Raw genomic sequence first — 27,898 nt, 5'->3', positions numbered from 1 at the left:
AATACTCAGATGCCGGATACATTGTCCGGTCTGGCCTAGACCGTTAAGGCGCTTACATTCCCTTGCAAGTCCTCGTCGATATTGTTGGCAAAGCGACGGAAGATACTGATTTTATGGGATTATTATATCATTTGATTGCCCCAGCTGATACATTTGGCGACGTTTAAAACGTCAATATGTGCTTCAGCATTGTGGCATCAAGTAGCCCGAGTTATCGCTAGGTATCGGGTACATTAAGATAGGCTATCCCTTCGCTGAAATGTAGGGTTGGAATTAGCAATAGGACATCATGTGACGTCACGAGGTTCGCGTTTACACAGAAGCGTTCAAAAAGGTTCGCGTTCACACGAACATGAACCTTTCAGAGGTTCACACCATCCCTACTCTGTATAGGCTACTTATATAGCCTTTCCAAGTTTTGCACCACCCCTCAATGCTGAGCGCCAAGCGAGAAAGTCATGAACTGCAGTGTTACGAATCAGTAGGGCGTTTGTTTGGACATGACAAAATTGTAACATTGGTTCAAAAGATTGCTTTTGAAGTCAAAATCTTTTTGCAACCTGCATTTTGTTTGTATCGTAAATGTTTTCACTGTCGGTAAACTTATGATGTGACATTTTACAGCTTTTAGCCTACTTACAAGCTAGCCTACCGCTTTAGACGACTCATTGTCAGCTCCTTTTGATTCACAAACGGTCAAATGAAACAAAATACAAGGTGTTATGCTCAACGCAACGCATGTCCTAACTGCAGCAAGACTGCGTGGGCACCGGTTGTTATATCTAGAAGCGCATGATGAATAATTGTAATGCAGACTTCTCAAAAAGAGGACGTATGGTAACCAGGGCTGTGGAGTCGGAGTTTGGCTAATTTTTGGCTAATAATTCTCTAGCACGTCGTGGAGCCGGAGTCGTGAAAGCTATAGTGTCTGGAGTCGGAGTTTGTGAAAATGACTCCGACGCAAATATCATATGTCTAGTACATGCACTTGGTCAAAAGTTTCTTAATCATTTGTTCGTCCCAAGCAGCTGAGCTACACTACGAATATTTTTTATTTTGTCAAGTGGGAAGCAGTGATTGATTATATGTAGCTAGGCATATATCAATTTTACAAAACCAGACGATGTATTTACTCTGTCATAGTATCATGGTATAATTCCAAAAATTGCATCAATTTGATACTGCAACGCGAAGATGCATATCGCGATTTTCCCCTCTATGCAACAAAGTTGCAATTTGCAAATAATGCCATATTTTATCAATATCGTTACTAATATTAGTGGTTGATGGTACATAAAATCCTATTTTAGTTATAATTAGTAAGTTGAAGATACCTTTGAAAGCGATTGTTATCATAATGAAGAAGCTGGATACGGTGTCAGAGTCACGGTAATTTACACAAACTCCGACTCCGACTCTAGTCAGTATTTCTTCTACGACTACGACTCCAGCCACTATAGTTTTCACGACTCCAATGCGTGCTAAAAACTTTTGAGACTCCGACTCCGTTATAAGCAAAAATCTAGCCAAACTCCGACTCCACAGCCCTGGTTGTACTATAGCAAATTTTAATGATTACCATCATATTGCATGATGTAACTATCGTGGAAATCTTTATAGGTCCAGATTTCGTTAAAATAAAGTTTTTCCACTGAAAGATTTCTTAGTTTTCATGTAAAAAAAGTTGTTTTTTTCGGACCAAACTACTTCGTAAGGACAGAAACTTCCAACAATAATGACGATTTAAGTAGTAGCCTACAATTCTTATGTGCGAAAACACATAATTTACATACATGCGGGCAAAGTTTTTTCAAAATTAAATTTTACTAAGCAAAAAAAAAATATAGAAATTGCCCAAACGTACTAAACGAAAAAACGCACACGACTCCACAAATTAGTAATTCATCACTGGAGAAGAACTTTTCTCTGGGACACGGGATTTGTCCTGTGGGGTTCAGATTATCAGGATTGGAAGATTCGGCGCCAGCTATTTAGGCACGTATCGACAATTAGACATACCTATATAGAAGTTTTTGATCAAGATTTGGGCAGTCCTTTCTGGCCAAGGTTTGCCAGCTGCCGATCTTTTTGGCACACTTCTCGTCACATGTTGGCCTAAACTTCATATGTCTTGGTGCGTCGTGGCATGGTAAATAGCCTGCACCGAAATGCTTATTTCTAAATCATGTGCCTTTTTTCTTCGAGGAAGGGCACCCAATATAGGCTAATCGTCAACACATATACCAACATGAAATCGCGTGCAGCGCACGAAATATTTAAAAATTGGCTTAAATTTTAAAAAATTTCTCTGTGATTCACGTTCATGGACGAAGTAAATTTTGGACCCCTTCAAGCTCACCCCCTCAATTGAAGAGGGGTGTAATATAGTTACGGTCCTGCCTACAGCAGTCGCTATAATTTGACGCGTGGCTAGTTCATAAATGTGCACTGGCTTTGCATGACATAGCCTAAATGATGTCGATCTTCATGCGTAGTAAATCAAGTCAAATTTTTACCTCTACCTAATCCGGCTTGCTCCTGATCGGACGAACTATAAAATATCACCTACATTCAAGGGGCCGCGCAATATTTCGTAAAGTTCATGCGGTCCTTCAGCCAAAAGGTTGGCCATCCCTGGTCTAAAGTCTGAACGCTCAAACATTTTGCATCGATTCCTACGCATGGGTCGATGGAATACGTTACGGTTGCAGGTCTACAATGCAACATGGTATTCAATCCGCTAGGGGTTAGTTCAGTGATTCCGAACCAGGCCAAGCCTTACAAATTTCGATGAACCCAAAATTTTCGCCTAATCACAAAAATCAAACATCTTCCAATTTACAAATGTAATACGCTACTACAAAATACTGCTACAAAAAATACAGTGTGCAGTGTGCAGTGTGCATCAACAACAGTATTTAAGAACAAAACCAACAAACATGAGCTGAACACAGAGCAAAAAAGATTACAATGAATATTCACTGCAAATCAGCGTGACTTCTGCTGAATGGGACGGGTATGTTTCTTGACCTCCTGTGATCCACTAAGACTGGGTTACGGATCCGCGGATAAGAACCACTGGCCCAGGAAGAATGATGATCTTTATCCGACTGCGCGGCGTGGATAAGCAAAAGGTATCTTTACTCCCATCGATTTAACTGTCTTCGCGATGGCCTGGCTATACTGTAGACGTAATTAGAGGAACTGTAAGTTTTACAGATGTCCAATTAGACGGCGATTTGTAATTACTGTCACTCTGCGAATTGTGTTTATTGAACATGCGAAAGGGATTGCAATTACGTAATGCAGGGTCATCTTTAACAGAACTAAAGCGAAATGAATACGTCTTCAAGCGATTCGTAATCCTATTCGTAAAAAAGGCTAGATGATGCTATATATACAATTTGTGATACTTCTGGAAACATTGGACTTGTAGATCCATAATTGATTGCATGGACATCAGGGCTGTAATTACTCTCGAGTCATGACTCGACTTGACTCGAATCTTTTTTTTTTCAAAATACGGAAATGACTCGACTCGACTCGACTTACAAATACCACCAGAAACTGCTAAAAGTGAGGAAAATTAGTGTAAAAAATTATAAATGCGAACCATTCGATATCACCAAACATAGTTATACCAAGTGGGTTTAACAAGACTGGAAACTGCTGAGCAGTCAACATCATGATTTGGACTCGGACTCGAGTCATATTACCATGACTCGGACTCGACCTTCTGCTCGATGACTTGGACTCGGACTTGTCTCGGTGGTGAACTGAAAATGACTCGACTTGACTCGAGTCAAAACTATAAAAGTTGGATTGACTTATGACTTGGTTTCAACTCTGATCGACATGTATAAAGTTACTCACTAGAGGCGTTTTCCTCTGTCACATTGTCTGTATTTTGGTCCTGCTCTAAACGAAAAGGGTTCTCCTTGTTTTCCGTGTTATATTTGATATTTACTTCAGCCAGACGATCCTTCCAATTCCTCGGGAGCTCGAAACCTTTCAAATTTGCGTTATTTAACAATTTGACACATATGTCTAGTTTCTTCTTCTCCAGTAGGTATTCAAGCAGTTTGATACAGTCGTAAAATACATATTTACGTTTAAGATTATTTATCATCTCATGGATGCACTCGTCGCTAGGAGCAGATCCTCCATTACCGAGAAAATATGCCCGGAATAGTGCCATTTTCATTTTGTCATCTTTGTTCTCTACTGCCAACCTGAAAAATTTAACTGCAGTCTCATCCCATTTACGAAATTTTCTCCTTGCAACGATTTCCGGAAGGGTACGCAGTTTCTTCTTTGAAAGGTATTTTTCCAGCTCCTCTTGTAACACCTGCTGACATCGGAAGTGTTGGTTGCTCCATCTATCGCATTTATTTATTAAAGACATAACTTTCCCGCGTTTCTCTCTTAAAACCTGATCTTGGCTTGCTGCTGCTGCTGCTGTTTGTGGTGGTGGTGATGGTGGTGGTGGTGTTGGAGGTGGTGGTGGTGGTGGTGCTGCTGCTGCTGCTGATGATGATGATGATGATGGGGATGTTGGGGATGATGGTGGTGGAGGAGGTGGTGGTGGTGGTGGTAATAATGATTTCAAATATTCCTCAGCTCGCTCACTTTTCAATTGGTCACTCGAACGGTCGTGCACGTAAGGTTTCGGTGGTTTAAAGCACGATAGTAGAAAAATCGCTACGTTCAGATTCTTCATTTGCCTCACCGTCCCTATTGCCTTCTTATCGATTGCATAATACAGAAGACTGTGCGTATCATTCGACTTCTTCACCGTTTTTTTGTCGTAAAAATCATCGTATAGTCTCTCGACTTCCATATCCGCCGAAGCCAACGAGTCGAAATTAACGTTCAAACTCTTGAAACGCTTCATTGTTTCATCATTCTCTTTAACAGAAGTCAAATCTTCAGCCCCTTCCAGTAGAATTACGAAAGTCTCCCATAGTTCGTGCTTGGCAAGCAACTCCGCAAGCCAAAAACATTCTTTCAGTTTGTAATCGGAGTTGCGGATAAACTTTCGGAAACGCACCGCGTTATATTTCCTGTATTTGTAAGTTAAAACGGATAGCGGGCTGAATGACTTTTCCATGAAACGAGCTAGTTCGGTCAAATCGGTATCTGGTCCGTCCCCATTTTTATTGACAGCTCTTTCTGTATCTGGTCCGTCCCCATTTTTAACGACGGCCTTGTAAAAGCGTCCAGAAAACACGAATTCCTCTATACATTCTCTTAGCAATCCGGAATTGGACGACGTGGAGCTTCTCCAAAAGATTAGAATCAACCCCATGACAGGATATTCGATCCCATCGCCATACGTTGATTTGACAGCATTTATTGCCTTCCAGATACCCCAGCCTGTTGGTAACATTTGTAAAATGTAAACGGCGCCGCAAGCAAGGTTGAAGAAAGCTATTCTCAGAGCTACATCAGTCGTGCATATATAATGCACATTTTCAGCTTTTAAATCGTATGTACAACTGTACACATCACCGATCTGATATATCTGGACTCCAAACCAAATGGATACTGAAGCAGATCCTGAAAATATCAATAGGAGTAACGAACATCGACATACGTAATGACCTGACTTATCAAAGCAGTAGTTACAGCAGTTACATATACTGTCCACACAGCAGCTACATTTACTGGTAGTGTAGCAGCGATATTTACTTGTAGTGTAGCGGCTCGTCTCCTGCAACTTGAACAATAGTCTAATAAGTTGACGCAGCTGTGTTTTGATTTTATTGGTCGGTTCCAAGAAAGTTGACGGCATATTCCTGATACCTTGGTAAGATGAGTGTATTTCGTCGAATAATTTCTGAATCTCTGCGAAGGTTCTAAATGAATCGATTATCTTCGGCATATACAACCAGCAAGGTGCAGTCCCCAAGATAACTATATTCAGCGACACGAGAAAACATCCGCAATATCTGGTTAGCCACAAAGACCGCGAATCTCTGCAATATTCATTAACGTGCATTGAGCGAGTCTCGGAATCTATTACGGTGCCGTTGTTATACGCTGGTGCACACTCGACGTCGATCTTCAGTGTGAAATACAATGTAACCAGCGAAATCCCCACACTGACAGCATACAGATATCTGCGAACCTTCTCCCAAGTTGGATTCAAACCCACTTTGTCCAAAAGATTATCTACGATAAAGTGAGCAAGACCCGTCGTAGTCATTCTCCACTATACATTCGAAAACGATGACTCTGAAATCAAAGATTCAATGGCTCTTATTTAATAAGATAGATGGGCTTGTTAGAATGGATTAGTGCAGGGGTGGGCAAACTACAGCCCGTGGACCGCATGGGGTCCGCAACACCGTTTTGTGCGGCCCGCGAAAGGTTCAAGTAACGTAGAAATATGGATAAAATGCGCACTAAAATCAAATTACTGTGGATACTTGCTTAAACTTATTCTTTATATCTTTTAACATGATGATACGTAATATTCTGTTTTATTGATGGCGTGACAACCCGAACTCGCGACTCGTGCATTTTGAAAGGTGGTAATCGGTAAACATTACGGAAAGTGAAACGTAGGCCTAACTGGCGAGTTCGTTAGATAGATTCGTTCTAGGTATGTGTAGAAGTAGGCCTATTTATATTTATAGTATTTATATATTGTAGAAGCGTATTTAAAAGTAACATGGTTATGATGCTGTCAGCATTGTATGTCCTGGAGTCAAACCAAAATCATCATATTGATCGCTGCTCACTGACTCGAGTTTACATCCAGTTCTAAGAATCGGGACAACCGACTTTAATCCCTAATTTTGAGCACGACCAGCTTATAAATTGTAGTCACTGTTTCTGACGCGTGTACTTTATCATCAAATCAATGTTTGGTTTGTTTTAAATATACAAATACATACATATTATTTCCATGTTGCCGGCCATTATAATCAAACAACAATATTGAATTTTGGCTTAATGTTTTAATTTTATACAGTGCAGCTCGCGAATGGATTCAAATGTTAAATAAACCCCTGGATTAGTGCATAGTTCTATCCTATCCGAGGTTGTGAAATTCTACGATATATAGGACAGTTAAAAACAGGATGAATTCGATCGTACAGCAACTCGATGCCACAGCAATATTAAATTCCGAAATGACAATTGCCACAGCGATCTAGACATATATTTTGTCTGCCTCATGGCGGTCTGACTAGGACACGCAGCCACATCGACATATCTGAAAATCATTAAACACGAATTGGTAGCGGATGCATCTGTGATCAATGATCCTGATCATACGTATACGTACGGTTGCAATAAATGCTTTGTTTAATTATATATCACTATACCCCATCTCACCACAAGGAGAAAGAAATAGTACCAGCCTAGTTTTTGCTTTAAGATAGGGTTGTAACCAAGTCACAAGGTTCCGAGTCACAAGTTAATCGCACTTTTATAGTTTTGGCTTGAGTCATGTCAAGTCATTTTGAATTCACCACCGAGTCAGAGTCCAAGTCATTATGTTCAGTATTCAGTGTTCCGTTCAATCTGGTTCAACCCACTGTTTTCATCTTTTCTAGAGCGCTATGGAATGGCTCGCATTCAGAGTATAGTAATGTTTCTCAGTTTGAAAAGTTTCTGGCCTTATTTTGCAATTGTCAGGATTGATAGACGAAATACCAATAATGTTTTCACCATTCCTCTAGTTCAGGGGTTCTCAACCTGGGGGGCGCGAGAAATATTTGTTAATTTAGTCGATGTCTGTATAAATTGTGACTAAGCATGTGTTTCACAACCATTCTGAAGAGACGATTATTGAAGATTAAACTTAATTCGTATTCTAAAGCTTGCCAAACTCAAACTCCAGCAGTCGCGCTCAACGGAGTATAGGCTGACTTCAACTTCATTTGAGGAAATTTTTGATATTCTTTGAAGATTTAGAGAAATTCCTACGTGCAAGTCATTCATTACTTTATAGCTTTGGCAGTAGCCTAAATGTCTGTGCGCTAGGTAGCTGATGTTGATAGCTGGCGAACTGCACCGCCTAAGACAGATTTAGATGCAATATACGTTGCATGGTTTCGCCCTCAATTTGGCTATAAATCAACACAATTTAATTCATTTTCAAAACTGATCAAGTTTAGCATGGCAGGACAGAACGACGCCGTACTCTCTGTAGTCACTACCAGCATCAGAATTAGTCTCAGTGCAACCTACCTTGAAATTAATTGAGGTCCTTTTCAATATTTTTTTGTTATTTTCAAACAAGTTTGGGGAAGTTTGTCAGCACTGCAAAAGACTAAACAACTGGAATGCGGATTCACAATTGGCGTAAGATATACCTCATGTATAGTATACTATTAGATCAGGGGTGGGCAGCCCGTACGGCCGCAGAAGGGAATTTGTGCGGCCGACGACGCCTAATTCAATTAGTATGAGTTGGCAGCCGTAGACATGCAAATTGCAATTACGAATTCACTCCCGAATTTTCGAGTGATTTTATTTAATCTTGAAATTTTCTTCGAGCTTTGCGCAATTCAACAAGACTTCAATTTTCGATTTTAATGCAGTAGCGCCCTTCTTACTTGGAGCAGTAATGGAAATCCACAAGAAATAACAATTCATTCGCGGCTCTGAAAAATTTTCGCGCTCTGCGAGACAATATGCGCTCCCAGCAACTATTCATAACATTGCCACTAGCGATTTCAGTGCGTAATAGGGCGTTGTGAAAAGTAGAATAGACCGGAGTTCATAGGGAATGGATATTGACACTGGACAGTTTACCATAGGTATTTTGCGTCCAGATCGTTCATTGCGGCTATACCCTGGAATGTGGCCTTAGGCTACAAAAGTAATCGAAATGCGGCCATGATTAGCAAGAATGTTGCCCACCTCTATATTAGATGATGTGCTCTTTTTGACATGACGATAAATGTCAGGGGCGCGATTTTTTTGACCATCGCCAAGGGGGGCGCGTGTCAAAAAAGGTTGAGAACCGCTGCTCTAGTTACAATGAAATGACTGTATTGGTCATCCTAGTCTCGAGTCACATGACTTACTTCGAGTCATGCACAATAAATCGAGTACAACTCGAGTCAATACAAAAATTGATTCGAGTCAAGTCGAGTCACCACAAAATCGCGACTTGAATCAATACAACCCTGACTCGAGGCATTGGTATTATCCCATACCTACAATACGAATAATATGAAGTTGAACGTTACATTACGTTACATTGAACGTTACAGCTTCATTGCCTGCTTTGTGATTAATCCCATTCTTTTCAGGGATTGCTATTAAGCGGTAACGCTGACAATCATATCTTTCTACACACACCATTTCGCATCTTAACTACCACAACACATTGAGTACTTTCTTCTTGCTGAGGTCTTTTCTCTGTCTCGAAAATTGAGCTGACGCAACACCGACGATTGTCAGTGGCCTAATGAGGCTCGCAGAGGAAAATTGTGCGTCTCGTTCCACCGCGTAGTTTGAAACTGACCGGCGTATTGGAATGGTTACACAATTGCAGATGCCCAGTGTGCATTGAACACCACTGTTTAACGGTTTATATATAAGTCCACCAAAGTATCATGTTGACGCAGCAATATTTCCGTATTCTCACATTTAAGATAAAACATCCCTGCCTATTCAAAGGAGAACTTACGTTTGCAACATTGTGAGTGAGATTGTTACGGTAGTATATATTTGTATCGTGCTTTGACTTGAGTAAAGTCCACGGTAGATCGGTGAACTAACGCTCTCGTCGTTAGTTCATGAATAGTACAAATATCAAAGAACAACTCTCCTGTGCTGTTTAATAGACTCAGTGTTGTTCGAAATTATAAATATCTTGATTTTATTCTTTGCCTGCTCAACAATTTATCAGAATAACTCTATGCAGACATTTCGTTGCGTTTTCGTAGATCAAGGTCCGTCTTAATTATTGAGTTGGTATATATGCAAAATAAATCGAATTACTTCAAAACAGCGTGAAGACGTAAGAGTTGTAGTTGAACCGAACACAGAACCATATGTAATAAAGTTATAGTAATATAATCACAATATAAAGTACAAATCAATGGTATAAGATTCGAGACATAGCATAGTTTTAAATTTTTATTTAATCTTAAAAGCAGATATTCACCCGGTATGTGTCATCGGTTTGTAAATTCCGAACGATTACGTCTTCGTATAAATATTTGTTAGCGTACTGCAGAGGGCAGACCTCACAATCGATCTACTTTGCATTATGAGAGATCCATGGTAATGATCATCCAGAAGTCTTTATTCACCGTTTCCCTCTGAATTCCAAGATTATATTGACCGGAATAGATGTGCGAAACACTGCACGAGTTTGAAAGTGGCGAGTCAACAACGGCTGGCCGTAATCTCTATAAATCATCTCCAAGCCATTTAACACCCTCGCTTACGTACCCGTTCAAATGGCGGGTAGGCTTTGCATCACTTTAGACCAGTGGTTCCCAAACGGTGGGGAATTCAATAGTTTCTGATGGGAATAAACGCGTTGTTCAAAATTATCTACAGGACAGTCTTCATAATCACGGAGACACATGCGCAATTATCGTTACCTGATGTTAACTACTCTGGAATGTATGTATTGAAAATTATATTGCGTGGTGCTCACAAAACGTCATGTTTAACTCTGGATGGCCAATCATGGCGTCACGAACGCATCCAGCACGACTAGTTTGACGTGAAGTAACGCTTTCGCGAAATTTTGAGCGTTGCTGGTATCGGTTCACAATACGTTTTACGTTGCAGTTATAGGCGCTTGTCTTGCGTACTGGTGTGAAGGTATGTCTTGTGTAGTCAAACCAGCAAATAGCTGCTCTGCGATGACAAATGTGTAGGGTAGTGGGGAACAGGACCTTATCGGCCGAATCCCGAACCCGCCAATTTGGGTGGGGGATGAGCTCGAAGGGCCTAAAAATGATTTCATGAATTAACATAAAGTATGGAGTTTTTTTTTTGAAATTTGTGTCACTTATTCAATTTTATTGCCTAATATTTTGAATATTGGGGACCCTTTCCCCACGTAAATGCGTAGAATATATAGAAACGGAGACTTCGGCGTCGGCCATTACTGCGCCACGACGCACCAAGACGGATTAAGTTATAGACCGTGTAACATGCGACTCCGAGAAGTGTGCCAGAACGATCAGCAGCGAGAAGACATTGACCAAGAAGGAATGTCCTTGTGGTGACCGAAAACTTCGATATATATATACAATATGCGTATATGTTTAATTTTTTTTAGGCGGCTAAATCGCTGGCGTCGAATGTTCCTGTCCTGGCGATCTGAAACCCACACGACAAAAGCGATCCCGGAAACAAAAAATTATTTGCTAGTAAAGCAATACCAATTTGAAATCGTGTGTGCCTTTTGGTTTTGGCGATTTCCATATCTTTTGACACAGCAGATATAGGAGGTCACGAAATAGCATCATGTAACGAAGCCAATATATCAACGGGTCTGCCCGAAGATGTTTAATTCATATGTAGGGGTCATACTTTTTCAAACACACCTCATCCAGCTCTACCGGTAAATCTGATTACGTGAGCAGAGAAGAGATACAAAATTGATAGCAAAATATATGCAATTCGCGATCATATTGACCGATTCAAACATGAATTACATAAATTTTTCGCGCTTCGCGCGTTTACGGTCCTGGTGGGGAATGGAGGATCGGGATAAATCTGAAGTGGGGAATGAAGACAAAAAGGTTGGGAGCCACTGCTTTGGACTATAGATAGTTTTGGTTATTCTATTATTATTCGTCATGCAGTTCAACTAAATCAGTTTGTCAATAAGCGATATCTGCGTTCACAGTAATATGGTCTCTTTTCAGACCGTTCATGATTCACGGCATTCTATATATCCACTTCTAACAAGTAAATGATAAAGAAGCAATCGGGTCTGTATAGAGCCATTTACTATGAATGGATTAAGTCAGGGGTGACCAACCTTTTTGCAACCAAGAGCTACTTCTTGTGTACTGATTGAAGTGGTGGGCTACCATTCACTCCCGCCGTTTACCTATAACAGACTGAATTTTCACTTTTATACCACTTGGAACTGAGCAGGAATCACATTGTGGGGAAACTTCAAAGACATTTTTATAAAATCAAAACATCCTAATTCAACATGCAAGCCAGAAACATTTTTAATAAACCATGAATTACTTCGCACCATATTTGTATAAATCATGCAACAACAGTCAACTCAAATTTTTAAATAAATCATGTCACACTTTGAACTGGATATCATGCTATCTGTTTCTATATCAGTTCGCGGGAAGCCTGGCATTACATGCTATCAACCGGGTGTATCGTACACCCTGAGACAGGCTTGGGCAATTATTTTTCTCCGTGGGCCCAATGACAAGCAGAAACTACGTTGGCGGGCCGAGTAAAAAAAAATTAGCTGCGCTCTCCCGGATTAATTTCATTTCTATATTGAAAGCAGTGAATTACACTATTTGTAAATGTTGCTAGGTGGAGGTGTTGATATTAGGGAATGAAAAAATGACGGTTAATTATCCCCTAAAAGTTTATTTGCCATCATATTCCGAAACAATAGTAAACATGATACCTTTTAAACTTTCATTAAATCCCTATCAGCGTTTTTCTATCAAGACATTAAAATGTTTTTCGGATAATACACAGCTAATTCAGTGGACCGCAGCTTCGCGCCCCCTTCAGATACTTTCTCGCCCACAAGGTTGGCGCGCGCCCCAGTTTGAGAACAACTGGTGTGATGCGAATGTGACAATGCCAACATAGAAGGTTTAGTGAATTCTTGTGACTTTGACTGTTACGGCGTAATTTGCCACACTGACTTCATTTTGAATGTGGATTACGCATGCGAGGTACGTTGGCTGCGTAATCGTGGCATAATAATGAAAAGGCTTAAAAGTAAACGAATTTTCGGTTCAATTTATACGGCCCATGGCTTTAGTCCACGCAGCAACATTAAAAAGTAGGTTTTATGTTTTTAATTCCAAGTAACTTTTCATGGGCCACACAGAATAGCTCCGCGGGCCGCAATTTGCTCAGGTCTGCCCTGGGGTGTACCAAAATTTTAAAAAGGCGTACCACTCGGATGGGGTATACTGGGGTGTTCGAGGTCAGCATTATGATGAAACGATGACTATCTATCATGATAAATACGCCAGTTTATGCTTCAGATCAGGTTGACTGGATGTGTAATATCGTGCAATGTTCATATTGACTGTATGCAGCTTGTAAGTTATATTCCTTATGTGATGTCATAAGCAGATGTTTCTCCATCACTTAACCTTTGGTAATGGAGTTATCAGTAACTTTTGTAGTATAACAGGGTGAAGTAGACATTCGTTAAGCTTGCGATATATATCCATAATGAATCTAGGGGAAACCGGCGCAATAGCTCAGACATTTTGAATTGGTGTTTCCTGCGGCAAGCTTATAAATTGCTCGGTGTACACAATTGCACGGCATAGCCACTAGCCAGGGGGTGCCGATGGACGAGTATGAGAACCACTATGTTAGATGGCGGTCCTGATTAGGATTTAGTATTTTCTATACGTCACAGCCGTGCCCATCCTTATTTCGATCGGGCCAATGGTGGCCAAGTTTCGGACGTACGGAAGCATGCAGTCGTAATACCATAATTATGCTGCCGTCTTCATATATTTAAATTAACGTGTGTTGGCGGCCGTCAATATGCAATTTGAATTTATGAATTGGTTCCCAAATATTTGAGAGACTTCATTTCAAATTTCTTGGCGCTTGACGCGTTTCAGGGTGACTTGGATTTTTGGATTTTAATGTAAAACTGTCCTTGCAATCTAATCCCCACCGTACAAATGCGAACCGCAGAGGAAAATTATGCGCCCCATAATATAAAATACCAAGTTGGAATCGTGTGCGTCTAACGAATGAAGGTTTTTCTGTTACGTTCGGGTGATTCCATTATATTTCGACTGTATCGACAATCCGGATGAAAGGTCAAGAAAGAACAACATGCAACAGGGTGATTACTAAAAATCAGAAGATGCATCATCATCAACTTCGTGCACAGATTTTTCAAAGACATCCCTCCATCAGTTCTATTGGTTAATCTGGCCACGTGGGCTGAGAATGAATAAGTTTTGACAGTAATATATGAAACTACACCAACATTATTGACGAAATTTATTCACGCGGGGTTGAAAAAATTTTAACGCTCCGCGCGACTATTCATTCCCAGTCCCAGTGTCTTTTCCTCACATTTTTCCTCTCGATTTGGGTGCATATATTATATACAGTATGCCTGCGGGGATGTTCTGCTTCTACAATTAGAAAATTTTATACGCCATGGTATATCTCAAGGAATCAGTGATAGCACAGAACACCACAAGGGAACTCCCCGCTGTAATGTTCCTGGCCAAGTAGTATTTGTCGTCTATAGGCCCTCACTGCTCGAATGTGCCCGTATGTTCTATATATAATCGAAATACGGATTACTACGGTATCGGTGTGTTGTACCCTTCGATAGAACTCAATACGATCGGTTCCTAGGATTTTATTAACATAAAAGTAAGCTAAGTGTAACTGAATACAACATGGCAATAATACAGAGTTAATGTAATAGGTACAACTAACAGAAGCGACGCCACACCCAACTAGTACGAATGAAATGAATAGTCCCGACGTGAAGGTAATCATGAGCAATCAGTATAAACACCCACTAGTGGTCAAAAGGGACTGATACACCACAATATCCCCCACTAACAAAAGCAAAGTAATTATTTAGAGCAGTGGTTCTTAACCTTGCTCCCAGCGCCCCCCAAGGGGCGCTGGCGATTTTGAAGGGGGGCGGAAACGCTCAGGGGGCGATATGGGGGGCGCTGGGCTCAGGGGGGCGGTATGGGGGGCGCTGGAGTAAAATGGCTTCGCAGTAGATGATGTGGTGACTGGTGATAGGACATATCCTTGATGAGTATTCAAAGCAAATTAACACCGAGAACTTCGTTATATATAGCCTTCAAAATACAAATAGGTTTAATTGTCCATGGGCGCCTAAATGACTGACACCGAATGTTCCTGCCTTGGCAATCTGAACCCCAGAAGACGAATTCCATCTGGCAGGGAAAAATTCTTTGCCAGTGAAGAAATACCAATTTGAAATCGTGTGTGTCTCTTAGTTTAGTACGATTGGGCGACAGGGATATTCCTGTTGGGCGATATCCCTGTTGGACGATTCTATATTTTTTGATATTGCAGACAGGAGGTCACGAAATAACATCATGCAACGAAGTCATATTAACGGGTTCGCCCACCCGAATATGTTTAATTATTAGTTACGGGCCCTACAGTTTCCAAGACACCTCACAATGTTCGTTTTAAGTTTTGATGAGTCTGCGCGCACTCAACAACTCACTGCGCTGACCCTTGGACAACAGTGCGTAACGACTAAAAAAAAAGGTCATAACTTCGGATTTGTTGTGCGCAAAGTAGATTTTCTGTGCGCAGAGACGGTGTCAGCACTGCGCACGTGCGCAGCCTAGAGGGAACATTGCATCTCACTCAGCTCTACCGGTAAATCTGGTAACGTGAGCAGAGAGGACAAGAAATTGATAGCAATATATTTGCAATCCCCGATCTTACTGACCGATTTTAGCATGAATTATCGAAACTTTTCGCGCTTCGCACTGACTCGCTAAACAGTACGGCTGATTCCGTGGCAAAAGCGAACAACGTGATGGGGGAGGGGGGGCGGTCGGTTTATCATCCTATGGGAGCCCAAGACCCAAGTTTTTTCGGGGGCCTGACGAAGTGACGTTTCGTTCCTGCCAACGCGTATACGCCCGAAGATGTATAATTATTATTGAGGGGCCCTACCTTTTCAAACACACATCACTCAGCTCTACCGGTAAATCTGTTTACGTGAGCAGAGAGAGGATAAAAATTGATCTCAATTTACATGCAATTCCCGATCATATTGACCAATTCAATCAATAATTAGTGAAATTTTTCGCGCCTCGCGCGTCTAGGCGAGAGTAGCTGCCTCAGTAAATGGACACCCAGTGTAGATACCTAGTATAAGCAAATAGCGGACATCCGAATGGGGGTCTGAGGGTGAAGTCCCCCGAAAGTTTGGTTTATCACCCGATGGGGAACCAGGACCGTTTTTTGTTTGGGGGGGGGGGGGGGGGCTGACGAAGTGCTGTTACGGCCCTGGTAACGGATAATTGCACCTACGGGCACGCCCGAATATGTCTAATTATTAATTACGTGCCCTTTATTTTCCTATACAACAGCTCACTCAGCGCTACTGGTAAATCTGATTACGTGGGCTGAGAGGATAAAAAGTTTATAGCGACTTATATATGTAATTACCACCTATTCATTCATGCATTATAGAAAATTTTGGTACCTATGGCGACCAGGCCACACAAATTTTGCTGACCATCGAAATCACGCTATGGGGTTCGTGGGGGCGAAGCCCTCAGAAGTTTGGTTTATCACGCTATGGGTGCCCAAGGCAATCGTTTATAGGGGGGTTGACGAATTGCTGTTACGGCCCTCCCTCTTACTCGTTGTCTTTATTACATTCCTCACAATATGAAGTTGGGGGGCGCTGGAACACGATAATTTTTGAAAGGGAGGCGCTGGAGGAAAAAAGGTTAAGAACCACTGATTTAGAGGATTGTCCATATCGTTCAGGCGCGCGTTTGATTCTAGTTGATCTTCTCAAGGGCGGAGGATCAGCGACAACTTCTTGCGGAGTTTCTGAAAAATCTTCATTGTTGCTAACGTCAACCAGAGACGAATCGTCGGCCACTGCACGGTCCGGTTCGGCAGCCCCATCATCGACTGGGTAGGGCTCAGTAGTAGGCGGATAAGGTGCGAGGTCCTTGACTGAGACGGTCGATTCCACTCCAGATGGATGCCGGATTAAGGCATATTTGGAGTTAGCTTCGAGCAAATCGACTTCGATTCCGAGCGGATCACTTTTGCTTCTCCTTGCGAAGTTCCACAGCAACACGGAGCATCCTTGGAGTATCCAATCTGGAACCGATTCCCCCAATATACTTCTCCTACTGAAATTGAAAAATCTGTCGTGCGGACACGAATTAGTAGTAGTACATAGAAGCGAACGGATAGAGTGAAGGGCATCAGGCAACACAGCTTCCCATGAACTTTCCGGCAATTTTCGTGAGGCTAAGAGCATTTTTACTGATCTCCAGAGCGTTTGATTCAAACGCTCACATTGAGAGTTTCCAGTGGGATGGTACGGAGTAGTTTTGCTCGTTGCTATGCCTTTACGGGTAAGAAACGTCGTTACTTCCTTCGATAAGAACGAGTTTGAACGATCGCTGTGAACATATTCGGGCAGACCGAACAAGGAAAACAAATCAGTGAGACAATTAACAACGGTAGCTGAAGTCATATCTCGGCATGGATACGCAAATGGAAATCTGCTGTATTCGTCGATAATTACGAGCAGATACTTTCGAGGTCCTCCAACAGGGCCTTTGAAATCAATACTTATTCTCTCCCACGGTCTAGTCGATTTGATGAGACGGTGATGGACATTGGATTTATAGAATCGCGGTTTGATTTCTGAGCATATTCTGCAGTTAGCGCAGATCTTTCTGACTTCATTTACAGAGAAAGGCAAGTTTTTCGCTCTAATAAAATGGTTCAACCGTCGTACTCCGGGATGAGCAAGAGCTTCGTGCACCTGATGGAGAGACAAGCCAGAATTTGGCAATGAGCAGCAGGCACGAGAAAATGTATCCGGAACAACATTCTCAGTACCCGGGCGATGAATTATTTCATACTTGAAGGCGCTCAATTCGAGTTTCCACACCGACAACTTAGCATTTTTGATTTTACTAGCGTGAGTTTTGCTGAATATGAACGACAACGCTTTTTGATCGGTAACGAGGCGGAACTTATTGCGGTGAAGCAAGTATCCCCATTTTCGAATGGCCTCAATAATAGCGAGGGCCTCTTTTTCAACAATATTTTATTTTGACTCGCATTTGGAAAGAGTATGCGACATAAACGCTACAGGTCTGCCTCTTTGACTTAGTATGGCCGCGATTGCCACGTCCGAAGCATCACAGGCAACCTCGAAAGGTTCGTCGTCATATATACAGCTTAGGCAAGCACCTATAAGGCTATTTTTCAACGATTTGATAGCCTGGAATTCATCGGTTTTCAACGGAAATTCATTGTTTCGAGTCAATGGTTTCCCTTTCTCCGAAAACGAAGGTATCCATTTCGAATAATAGGCAAACATACCCAAGCAGCGCTTTAAACTTTTTGCATTGTTAGGGATGGGCATATCCATCAAAGATTTCAAATGGCAAGGATCAGGCTGAATTTTGTTATGGGAAATAAGGTACCCCAGGAGCGATAACTTTTCAACTGAGAACGCACATTTCTTTTCATTCAGAGTCAGCCCGTCAGCCTTGGCTGAAGTCATAAAACGTTCCAACCTCTTATCGTGTTCTTTTCTATTTTTGCCATAAATAGTAACATTGTCCAGGTAAGCAATAGTACCTTGCAGGTTATGATTTCGGATAAAATTGTCTCCATGAATCGCTGGAAAGCTGCGACGCCGTTTGTTATCCCAAAAGGCAATCGACGAAATTGGTATAAATTACCGTCAGCTTCGAAAGCTGTTGAAGGACGGTCGGATGGGCAAAGAGGCACCTGATGATACGCGGATTTCAGATCGATGGTGCTATATACCGTTCCTTTAGCGACTTCATTAACAATATGCTCGATTCTAGGGAGCAGATACGCATCCAGCGGCGTATATCTATTCATAGTTCGAGAATAGTCGATAACTAACCGCTTTTTATGGCGTTCATCTTTCGTCACCAGAACCTGAGCCCGCCACGGAGAGACGGACTTTTCTATCACATCTTCTTGCAGTAATCTCGACACCTCGTCTTTGATGAATTGGGCGTCGTCGGTGCAATAATTTCTTGATTTCACCGCGATGGGATCGACATTTCTATCAACGAAGTGGAATCTCTTTGGCGTCTCTGTAATCTTAGCGGCAGCGACGGAACAGTGAGAATCACCGATGATCAAGTCGCTTCGAGTCCCGTTGAACTTGAAAATGACGTTCTTGTGAGTTTTCAGAAACTCCAATCCTAAGATCACATCCGCGCACAAGTTGTTTACGACTCCGAAACGTGTTTCGCTGTATTTATGATCCTGTATTGTGAAGGACGAAGTGACGTGCCCCAATACTTTAGAGGTAGAGTCCTTCGATGCCAGAGTAATAGTGGATTCCGGTCCGTGCAGAGGGAGTGCAAGCGAATTAGCAAACGACCGTCTCATAAAGCATTCGTAGGCCCCCGAGTCGACCAGCGCCTCTATAGTCAATCCTGCTATATTGATAATGATAGCCGAGTATCTGAGTGATTTCGGTACTCCAATCAACAAGGAAGCGAGGTCCGCCACTTCGGCGGAATTAAACGTTACGGCACCAGTTCCACCGGCGGCTAGAGAAGCCAAATGAGAGGCTTCATCAGAATCATACGCTGGCGCAGCGATCTTCCTATTTTGAGTGCCACTTTTGCATACCTTGCCGAAATGGCCTTCATATCCACATTTATAGCAATCGGCGTTTTTCGCGGGACAGACCTTGCGCAGAGGGTATTGTTGACTGCCGCAATATTGGCAATTCTTGTACGCTTTCCTGACGAGTGCAACTTCGCCGGTTCCCTCCGGCGTCATTTTGACTTGATTGCTGTTAGTCGTCTGTTCAGATCCCACAGCGCTCACGGCGGCAGAGACGGGCATCGATATGGGCTCGTAGGAAGACGAAAATTGCTGAGCTCGCTCGAAAGATTCGGCTATCTGAACCGCTTTGTCTAATGTCATATCATCGTGCTCCAATAATCTAAGACGAATAGTAGGCGAACGTAAGCCAGCAATCAAGGCGTCGCTAACGGCTTCCTTTTGATGCTCGTCGGAATTTACAGCAGCGAACATGCAATCTTTAGCGAGAGTTAGCAATTTTAGCGAAAAATCCGTGACGCTTTCTCCTTGATCCTGACGAGAGGTTGCCAAGAGGTGTCGGGAGTAGATCAAGTTATTCTTTTTCTTGTAGAGCTTGCATAGCGTCTCAAGAGCGGATTCATACGTAGCGAAGTGCTTTACAAGAGCGAACACCTTCGACGATATATATCCGTAGAGAATAGCCAATTTATCAATAGTCACTTCAGCTGGAGGGTCAGAAGAGGATCGATTGGGAGCCGTTGAGTTTGAAGCGGACGCCTGCACGGCAACTAAGAATTTCCCCAACATCTTCTCCCAATGATTAAATATCTTCTGCGAGTCCGCCGAGCTAGGCATCACTTCCAAAACTGGCACACGTATGTACTTTTCTTGAGAGAACGCCATGTTGGGATGACCATTTATGTTAATAAAATTGTTGTACCCTTCGATAGAACTCAATACGATCGGTTCCTAGGCTTTTATTAACATAAAAGTAAGCTAAGTGTATCTGAATACAACATGGCAATAATACAGAGTTAACGTAGGTACAACTAACAGAAGCGACGCCACACCCAACTAGTACGAATGAAATGAATAGTCCCGACGTGAAGGTAATCAGGAGCAATCAGTATAAACACCCACTAGTGGTCAAAAGGGACTGATACACCACACGGTGTAATAAATGTTCAGGGGTGTACGAGTTATGCGTAAACGTTAAAAGTGTGTACAACAATGAGAATATGGTTGAAGAGCACTGAACTAGTGCGCTGTACTCTGATATGTAACTTGAAACTGCAACTGTTAGTGAGTGTTCCAGATGTGCATCAGTGAGGTGTATTCTGTGTTTGTTTTTGATGAAGTACATGCCGGAAAATGTCATGTCATGTCAGACTAAGTTTGTTTTGGGGTATTCATGGTGTTTGTCGACTACTATCGTCATTTACACCAGGCCGATATTCTTCTTATATTCCGTAACTGCCGACTTATAGCACGGCCCACATCTAGGCTTTTGTAAGACACCGCTGACGCGGATGAGGTGGCGAGGAGGGTCAGACTAAGTACTATGAAATGTCATGACTCGAACCAAGTCATGTGACTCGATACTAGGCCCCCCAAGGCAGACATTTCATTGTAACTTCGAATAACAGTAAAGTCACCACTTTATTTGCATTTCGTCTATCAGACCTGATACTTGAAATTAGGGTCGGAAACTGGTAAAACCGAGTAACCTTACTATATTATGAATGCGAGCCATTCTATATCACTCGAGCAGAGTTGAGAAAAGCGGATTGAGCTGAAAACGGAACATAATGACTTGTACTCGGACTCTAGTCAAAACACTATGACTCGACTCGACATACTATTAGATGAATTGGACTCGGACTTGACTCGGTCGTGAATTGAAAATGACTCGACTTGACTCGAGTCAAAACTACAGAAGTGAGATTGACTCGGAATCTTGTGACTTGGTTACAACCATGGAATTGTGGTATACGGCACTTGGTGAAATACGCGCCTGGCACTTGGTTATGTATATATTAATGTATTCGGGTTGAGGAGGTTTCGGCAGGGCTAGGTTCCCGGTTCACAGGTTTTCCCACTTTTATCGTCATCATATGTAAGACACATCTTATGCGCATTTCCGCTCAAGTACAAGTAAATGTAACGTAAATTTCTACTCAAGCACAAGTAGCAATTATTTAGTAAGTAAAAAAGTCATTATTTTAGGCTTCGCTTTTTGTCTGCAAAACGGAGTTTAAGGATAGGCTACTTTCTTATCCACAACAACATGACCCAAACAGGGTTTCCTATGATCTGGTCAAAATTGACGGCGTTTGTAATTGGTTTGGGGTTAGGTTGTCGTGGAAAGAAATCATCACGCCTAATCTAACGAGACCCTAAACCGGAATTGGACATCTAGAATATTTTTAGCATTTGCAAATTAGACTAGAATTATAATCATAAATACAGTTTTTCCAAATAAGATTACAATTAGAAGTATAGCTACCCGCAGTTTTTTTCAAATTTGATTATAATTAGAATAACTGAATTCGCGAAATCTTGGAAATTAAATCAAGTGCAGTTGGTATCAAATCATTGTTCATTCTTATAAGCACGAGAGTAAAAAATGTAAGTTCAGCAAGATTGTTTTGTTTTGCGTAATATAGTTCTCCTATAAAATTTTCAGGACAACCAGAAATTAGATTAGAATTTTTATTAGTGCGTTAAAACCTTTCACAAATTAGATTAGAACTAGAACTAGATCAATGAAATATTTTCTGAATTATATTAGAATTAGATTTCCGGTCATTCGCTCTAGAACTAGAATCATCTAATTGTCCAAGTCTGCTCTAACCTGCATAATTCCTGACCCTAATACTACTCAAGTAGAAGTGTACGTTACTCCGAACATTTCTATTCCTATTCTTGTACAAGTAGTAATTTCCAAGACAATTAAATACAACATTAAGTGGAAGTAGTATTTTACTACGGACTTTTTTCAGTTTATTTGTTTGTTTTATTCAAGTTATTGGCGCTTTTAAACTTTGAGGTCATTTGCACCTGTACATTAAGATCATTGACATCAACCTCTGTGAAGTCTTTTTCTGTCGTATTGCGAACGACTTACATTCACGCGCTCGTCCGACATCAGGCTCTCTCGTTTTTCGTGCGTCCGTAATTTGAGTCGTAGCGGCCGATTTTTTTTAGCAATGAATCGTAGGCGAGACGGTCCATGTTCAAATTGTGAGATGGGTCTCCGCGACTAATGCAAATTGACCAAGGGCACAAAAAGTAAGTCTAAATTTTTGAAAATGAGTTATCGTGATACAGGAACTCTTTCGCCCTGTTGAGACGACAATTTAACTCAATTTAACTTGAGTGGATGATGGGTGAGCTTTTCACCGAGCGTCATGCACGTGTTCTGATAAATCTAGGGACATGCTGGTTTATGCGTTCCTGCAGACGCTTTGACGCACTTATATCCGTACACTACATTACTTTGTTGAAGTGAAGGAAGCACGTGTTGAAGGGAGCAGTTGCGTAGTCGTAAAAATCACATTCGTTTGACTGTGTCGTAACACTTACTGACCGCAGAAATCAATTGTTTTTCAAAGCGGGTAGAAATGGGACCAATCCCAGGTAGATGGATATGAACATCTCTTATTGTTCGTTCGGTGGGCACTGTTGACTTTTCTGCGTTGAATTGCGTCAATTTCCTCTCTATGCCGCGGCTGATGACATGTTCAGGGTAACCGTTATCAAGTAAGATTTTTCGGATGTTGTCAAGTTCTAAACTCAGTTTGTTACCCGAACATATCATCAATGCTCTATGAACTAGGGTGCCAATGAGGGTAATTTTTCTGCGTCGAGGACTAAATGAATCCCAACCTTGGTCTCACCGATTCATCTGACGCAATGAGAAGTAACTGACTAAGGCAATTCTTATCGAAGTCTTATTTTTGAAGTTGGAATTGAAATTTTTATCAATTTGCAGCTTAAAGTGAAAACATAATCTACTATAGGCCTACAGTTTTAGAGTCAACAAAGTGTATTTTAAAGTGTATTCCTGTGACTTTATACACTTTCATTGGTAGAAAGGCCGATGGAAGCCGACTGATGATACGTTGCTGATCGATGGCGGGGAACAACTGGACAGCCTTCTCTAATGTTCATCTTGCTGTCAAATTTTCTTGCCACTTATCTCTGGAGGAGATTAGAGAAAGATGGTACGTCAACGTGTGCAAAGTACTGGATTTTCAAAATGCGCAATTACAACCACATATAATATATATACTCGAAACGTCACGGTATCATAAAATTACTTGCGAGTCCAACTGCAGTCAATATGCAACATATATTCGCCTACACGCGCGCCAACAGTCATGAGATTTCAATCACTCCGTCTCAAGAACAAACGAATACGCATCTTTGGCGACGGCTAATAAACTAAAGTTACTGGAATTATTTGCACAAATGTTAAGATTGTTCTGGACTCTGTTCAGTAGTGACACTAATTTAAGAGGAGTCAAAACTTTCGATATCAAGGCCCAGCAAGACATCTTCTGATTATTAGCACAAATGAAAATCAATTACGCCGTTTGTGTCTGTCACAGCCAGTATGTATTTCAATCAATTCCATCCACGTTAAATGCCTTGAGCCAGTATGACGTCATAATCACAGCAGACGCGATATTTCCGGCCGTTTCATCAGATATCATATTTCTACACAGCACATGACAACTATACTACATTTCGCCCGTGTAGAAATTGCCATTTGTAATATCAAGGTTTCTGTCTTGTCGTCTCGCGTCACGTCTTTTAATTACTCGCATTCGATCAATGTATTGGTGCGGATATTCTCTGCCCTCGTGAGCAGTAGCATTACGGAATCCATTGCTTATGTCAAACCGCACAGTACACCAACTAGTCAGGCAGTTACCACTTACCGCAATTCCCTATAAATTTTCTAGATATGACCGTTATACCTAGCATACCTGAGTTCAGTACCTATGCTAATGAATATCGCCACTATGAATAACTGCAAAATTCTTTCCAACAGGTTGAAGGCTATCCTCCCAGACATAACTCATCGACACCAATTTGTTAACCCGCCAAAGTCGATAGGACAGCTCAACCACCTGCTAAGAGAAGTGGCAACGGAAAGGAAAAGCAGGGAAATTGGAGCAATCATCTCGGTTGACTTCAAAAAGGCGTACAACTCCATTGACCACGGGTTCCTGCAGAAGGTGCTGGAGACGGCAGGGTTTGGTAACGTCTTTCGAAGTTTTTTCAGAACGATATATGATAGAAGCGAGGCATGGATGTCCATTGGAGGGAGAGTGGGGAAACCAATCCAAATCGATTCCGGGATCAAGCAAGGAGACCCTATCTTCATGTACTTGTTCACAATCACTACGGAATCTCTCTTGCAGAAGCTGAATCTATCCTTGAAAGGACACAAGGTGATGGGATACAAAGATAGCATAATCACACTTGCCTACGCGGACGACATCACGATAACGTTGGACAGGGTGGAGGATTGTGATGTAGCGATCCAAATCATTGCAGACTTCGGGAGAGCAAGCTCGCTGACGATTAACAAGGACAAGACCAAAGGGATGAGCTTTGAGAACTCAACACGACGGAAAGCTACGAAGGCAATCGCGTGGGCTGAAGAACTAGTCATCCTTGGAAACACCATAACGAAAAGCAGGCTAAATAGACCTCCACTATGGGATGCAGCCATAGGAAAAGCAGCACTACTTCCGAAGGACCTCCAACTGATGAATCTCAAAAGGTATGAGAAAATATAAATAATCCAATCCAATGTGCTTCCAATTTTTACATATATCGCAATGACGACACAAATGCCAAGCTCTATCAGAACCCGCCTGAAGAAGCACATCACCGCCATCCTATTAGGTCCAGAGAAGGGGATGGACTACGCGAAGATCATCCAGAAGAACGAACAAGGGGGGCTAGGCGTGGTGGACATCCCAAGAGTGACGGACGTGATATACATCAAGCCGGCGATCCAGTACCTGAGAAAGCAAGGAACAAAACCAGAGAGCGAATGGGACAAGAGACTTGACCATCAGCTGGCCCTAACCCTGGAGAGGTATTTAAAACATGCGATAAAAAATGATACACCTCATACGTTCCAGCCCCTCGCACATTAGACTGAAATAAGCGAAAAGATGAGATCCATGAAAATCGAGATACAGGACATCCATCAGATGCAGACGGAATGGATATATAACGTAACGGTGGCAAGACAACATAGAAGAGAAATTGGCGAGATGTAGGGACCGAGCTGGTACAATATCACTCACCCAATGCTCGCACACCATCAAAAGGAGATAAACTGGAACATCGCTCGCCGAATCCTGCCGAATCCTCTCGACTCCACGCCAGACTAGCGGTACCAAATAGTAATTGCCTCCTATGCGACACGCACATCAAAACCCACGAACAACTTTTCCTCAAATGTAAGGTGTCCAATCCAGCTCTCTTATTGATTTTAGAAACCTGAAAAAAAAATGGGCAACCACCAGAAAACCCCGACCTGCAGACGGTGATCAACATGGTACCAAGGGGAACCCTGACAGGAAGCAATACATAGACGCAATACATTCCTCCTCCTTTCTGTCTTTAAACAAGCAACGTGGACAGCAAGAAATAAAAAAACTTCTCCACGATCGCAGACTCGGACCCAAATGGATCGCGAACTCGGCCATACGCAGGATCGCCAAAAGAAAAGGCTGTTCTGATGATCAGCAAACAGACGATGTGCTACGCCGCATTCAACGCGAGATGACAGACGCAGTGATGAGAACCTATGGAAGAATGAAGAAATGAAATTTTGATATTCATGTTTTAGAGCGTATTATCTACCTACACAATCTTTCCATCGTGGAAATTTATGTCAGTACGTACATATACGCAATAAACCCAAATGTCATCGACACTATGAATAAGTGCATTTTCCGGGAATGTATTCAGTTCCCGTGATACAAGAACTATTTTGTTCAGTCGTCGGGCTAATTGCACTCGGAAAACTTATGCAAACATATCCCAAAACTCTGGGTTGTAATGACTCGAGTCATGACTCGACTCGAGTCACGTTTTTCAGATGACTCGACTTGACTCGAGTCATTTTCTCAAATTACGGAAATGACTCGACTCGACTCGAGTCAATTTGTGTATTGACTCGACTTGGACTCGAGTCATTGCGCATCACTCGAACCAAGTCATATGACTCGAGACTCAGGCGACCAAGACCGACGTTTCATTGTAATTTCAAGAATTAGTAAAGTAATCACACTATTGGGATTTCGTCGATTGGTAGAAAATGCGCCCAGAAACTGCTAAAAATGACGAAAATTAGTTTATTAAAATGTAAACCATTCGATATCACCAAACAGAGTTACAAAAAGTGGATTTAACAAGCCTTCAACTTGAAACTGGACAGTCAACACAATGAATTTGACTCGACTCGAGTCATAATACCATGACTCGGACTCGACCCTCTGCTCGGTGACTTGGACTCGGACTTGACTCGGTGGTGAATTGAAAATGACTCGACTTGACTCGAGTCAAAACTATAAAACTGGGATTGACATGTGACTCGGAGCATTGTGACTTGGTTATAACCCTGCAAAACTACCTTCTACCTTGCAAAATGCATAGTTTAGAAAAGAAATAGTTTTTTCCAAAAAACACATAATTACCCACGCAGTAAAGTAGGCATAATAACTGGCTTGCGTACTCTGAGAAAGATGATTCCTTGGATATTTTCGCGTTTCAATATTTCTGACTCAAACAATCCCAGGAACGAAAGGCTCTCGCCCACGAACGAATGTCCGAATATGCTTATTCTCCTCAAACCGCTTTCAACGCTTTCATATTCATATTGAGATAAACCTGAATGTTTTTGCCGGAGACTAGCCAGGGATAATCGTCAACAAGTGTAGTATAGTAGAGAATTAGTAGTTGCTGGCGATTACCCAGTAGTGTCAGCAGATATAATATTCGTGTTTATTTCAAAATGAATATATTATTATATCAATAAAGTCTTAATATTTATTCACTGTAAACCTAAACTGTTGAGATTCAACTGATTGGCACCAGCGGGGTTTTCCGAAAAAATTTGCATTACCAACAAGATTTTCTCGTCGTCTCGATTTTATACACGCGAGGTTGACCGGTTCCCGTCTCGCTTCACGACGTAGTTGGTTAGCAGTTGTCGTTCTTAGTCCAACAATGTATTTCTTGTTGATTTCGCATCCCATTGAGGTCGTGTTCTTCAGTTTTTAAAATTCAAGCAATATTTTTCGGAAAACCCTGGTGGCGCCAATAGGTCACGTAAACTTTTAGAATTTCAGCAATAGAAGTC

At 41.8% G+C, this 27,898-nt stretch overlaps 3 protein-coding genes across 3 annotated transcripts in view; 1 reads left to right on the top strand and 2 right to left on the bottom strand.

Moving 5' to 3' along the window:
- LOC145436242 (uncharacterized) overlaps positions 1–18,572 on the bottom strand; it is a 46,711-nt gene extending 28,139 nt beyond the window's left edge. Inside the window, exon 1 of the mRNA XM_080313603.1 lies at positions 15,893–18,572. Coding sequence (XP_080169729.1) covers positions 16,565–17,425 — 861 coding nt within the window. The 5' untranslated portion in view covers positions 17,426–18,572 and the 3' untranslated portion in view covers positions 15,893–16,564. The remainder of the gene's footprint in view (positions 1–15,892) is intronic.
- LOC145436234 (uncharacterized) overlaps positions 1–27,439 on the top strand; it is a 52,083-nt gene extending 24,644 nt beyond the window's left edge. Inside the window, exon 23 of the mRNA XM_080313592.1 lies at positions 27,335–27,439. Within this exon, the coding sequence (XP_080169718.1) occupies positions 27,335–27,424 (90 nt within the window). The 3' untranslated portion in view covers positions 27,425–27,439. The remainder of the gene's footprint in view (positions 1–27,334) is intronic.
- Positions 2,832–6,273, bottom strand: LOC145436228 (uncharacterized). The gene is made up of 2 exons (XM_080313584.1): positions 3,874–6,273; positions 2,832–3,204 (listed from the first exon to the last, which is right to left on the bottom strand). The coding sequence occupies exons 1-2, from the start codon at positions 6,206–6,208 to the stop codon at positions 3,179–3,181; spliced, it is 2,361 nt and encodes a 786-aa protein (XP_080169710.1). The 5' UTR covers positions 6,209–6,273; the 3' UTR covers positions 2,832–3,178.
- Positions 27,440–27,898: the final 459 nt, after the last annotated feature.

This window comes from Botryllus schlosseri, chromosome 3 (assembly GCF_051294905.1).
Source record: "Botryllus schlosseri isolate E-star chromosome 3, Bs_hap1, whole genome shotgun sequence".
NCBI classification, from domain to species: Eukaryota; Metazoa; Chordata; class Ascidiacea; order Stolidobranchia; family Styelidae; genus Botryllus; species Botryllus schlosseri.
This window is presented reverse-complemented; position numbering and strand designations above follow the sequence as displayed.

What these genes read in the sequence shown, in the direction of transcription:
- LOC145436228 (XM_080313584.1), bottom strand. Translation starts at nt 6,208, where the DNA reads ATGACTACGACGGGTCTTGCTCACTTTATCGTAGATAATCTTTTGGAC. An exon ending in GACAGAGGAAAACGCCTCTA is followed by an intron (nt 3,205 to 3,873) that starts GTGAGTAACTTT and finishes TAAAACTTACAG; the next exon opens with TTCCTCTAATTACGTCTACA.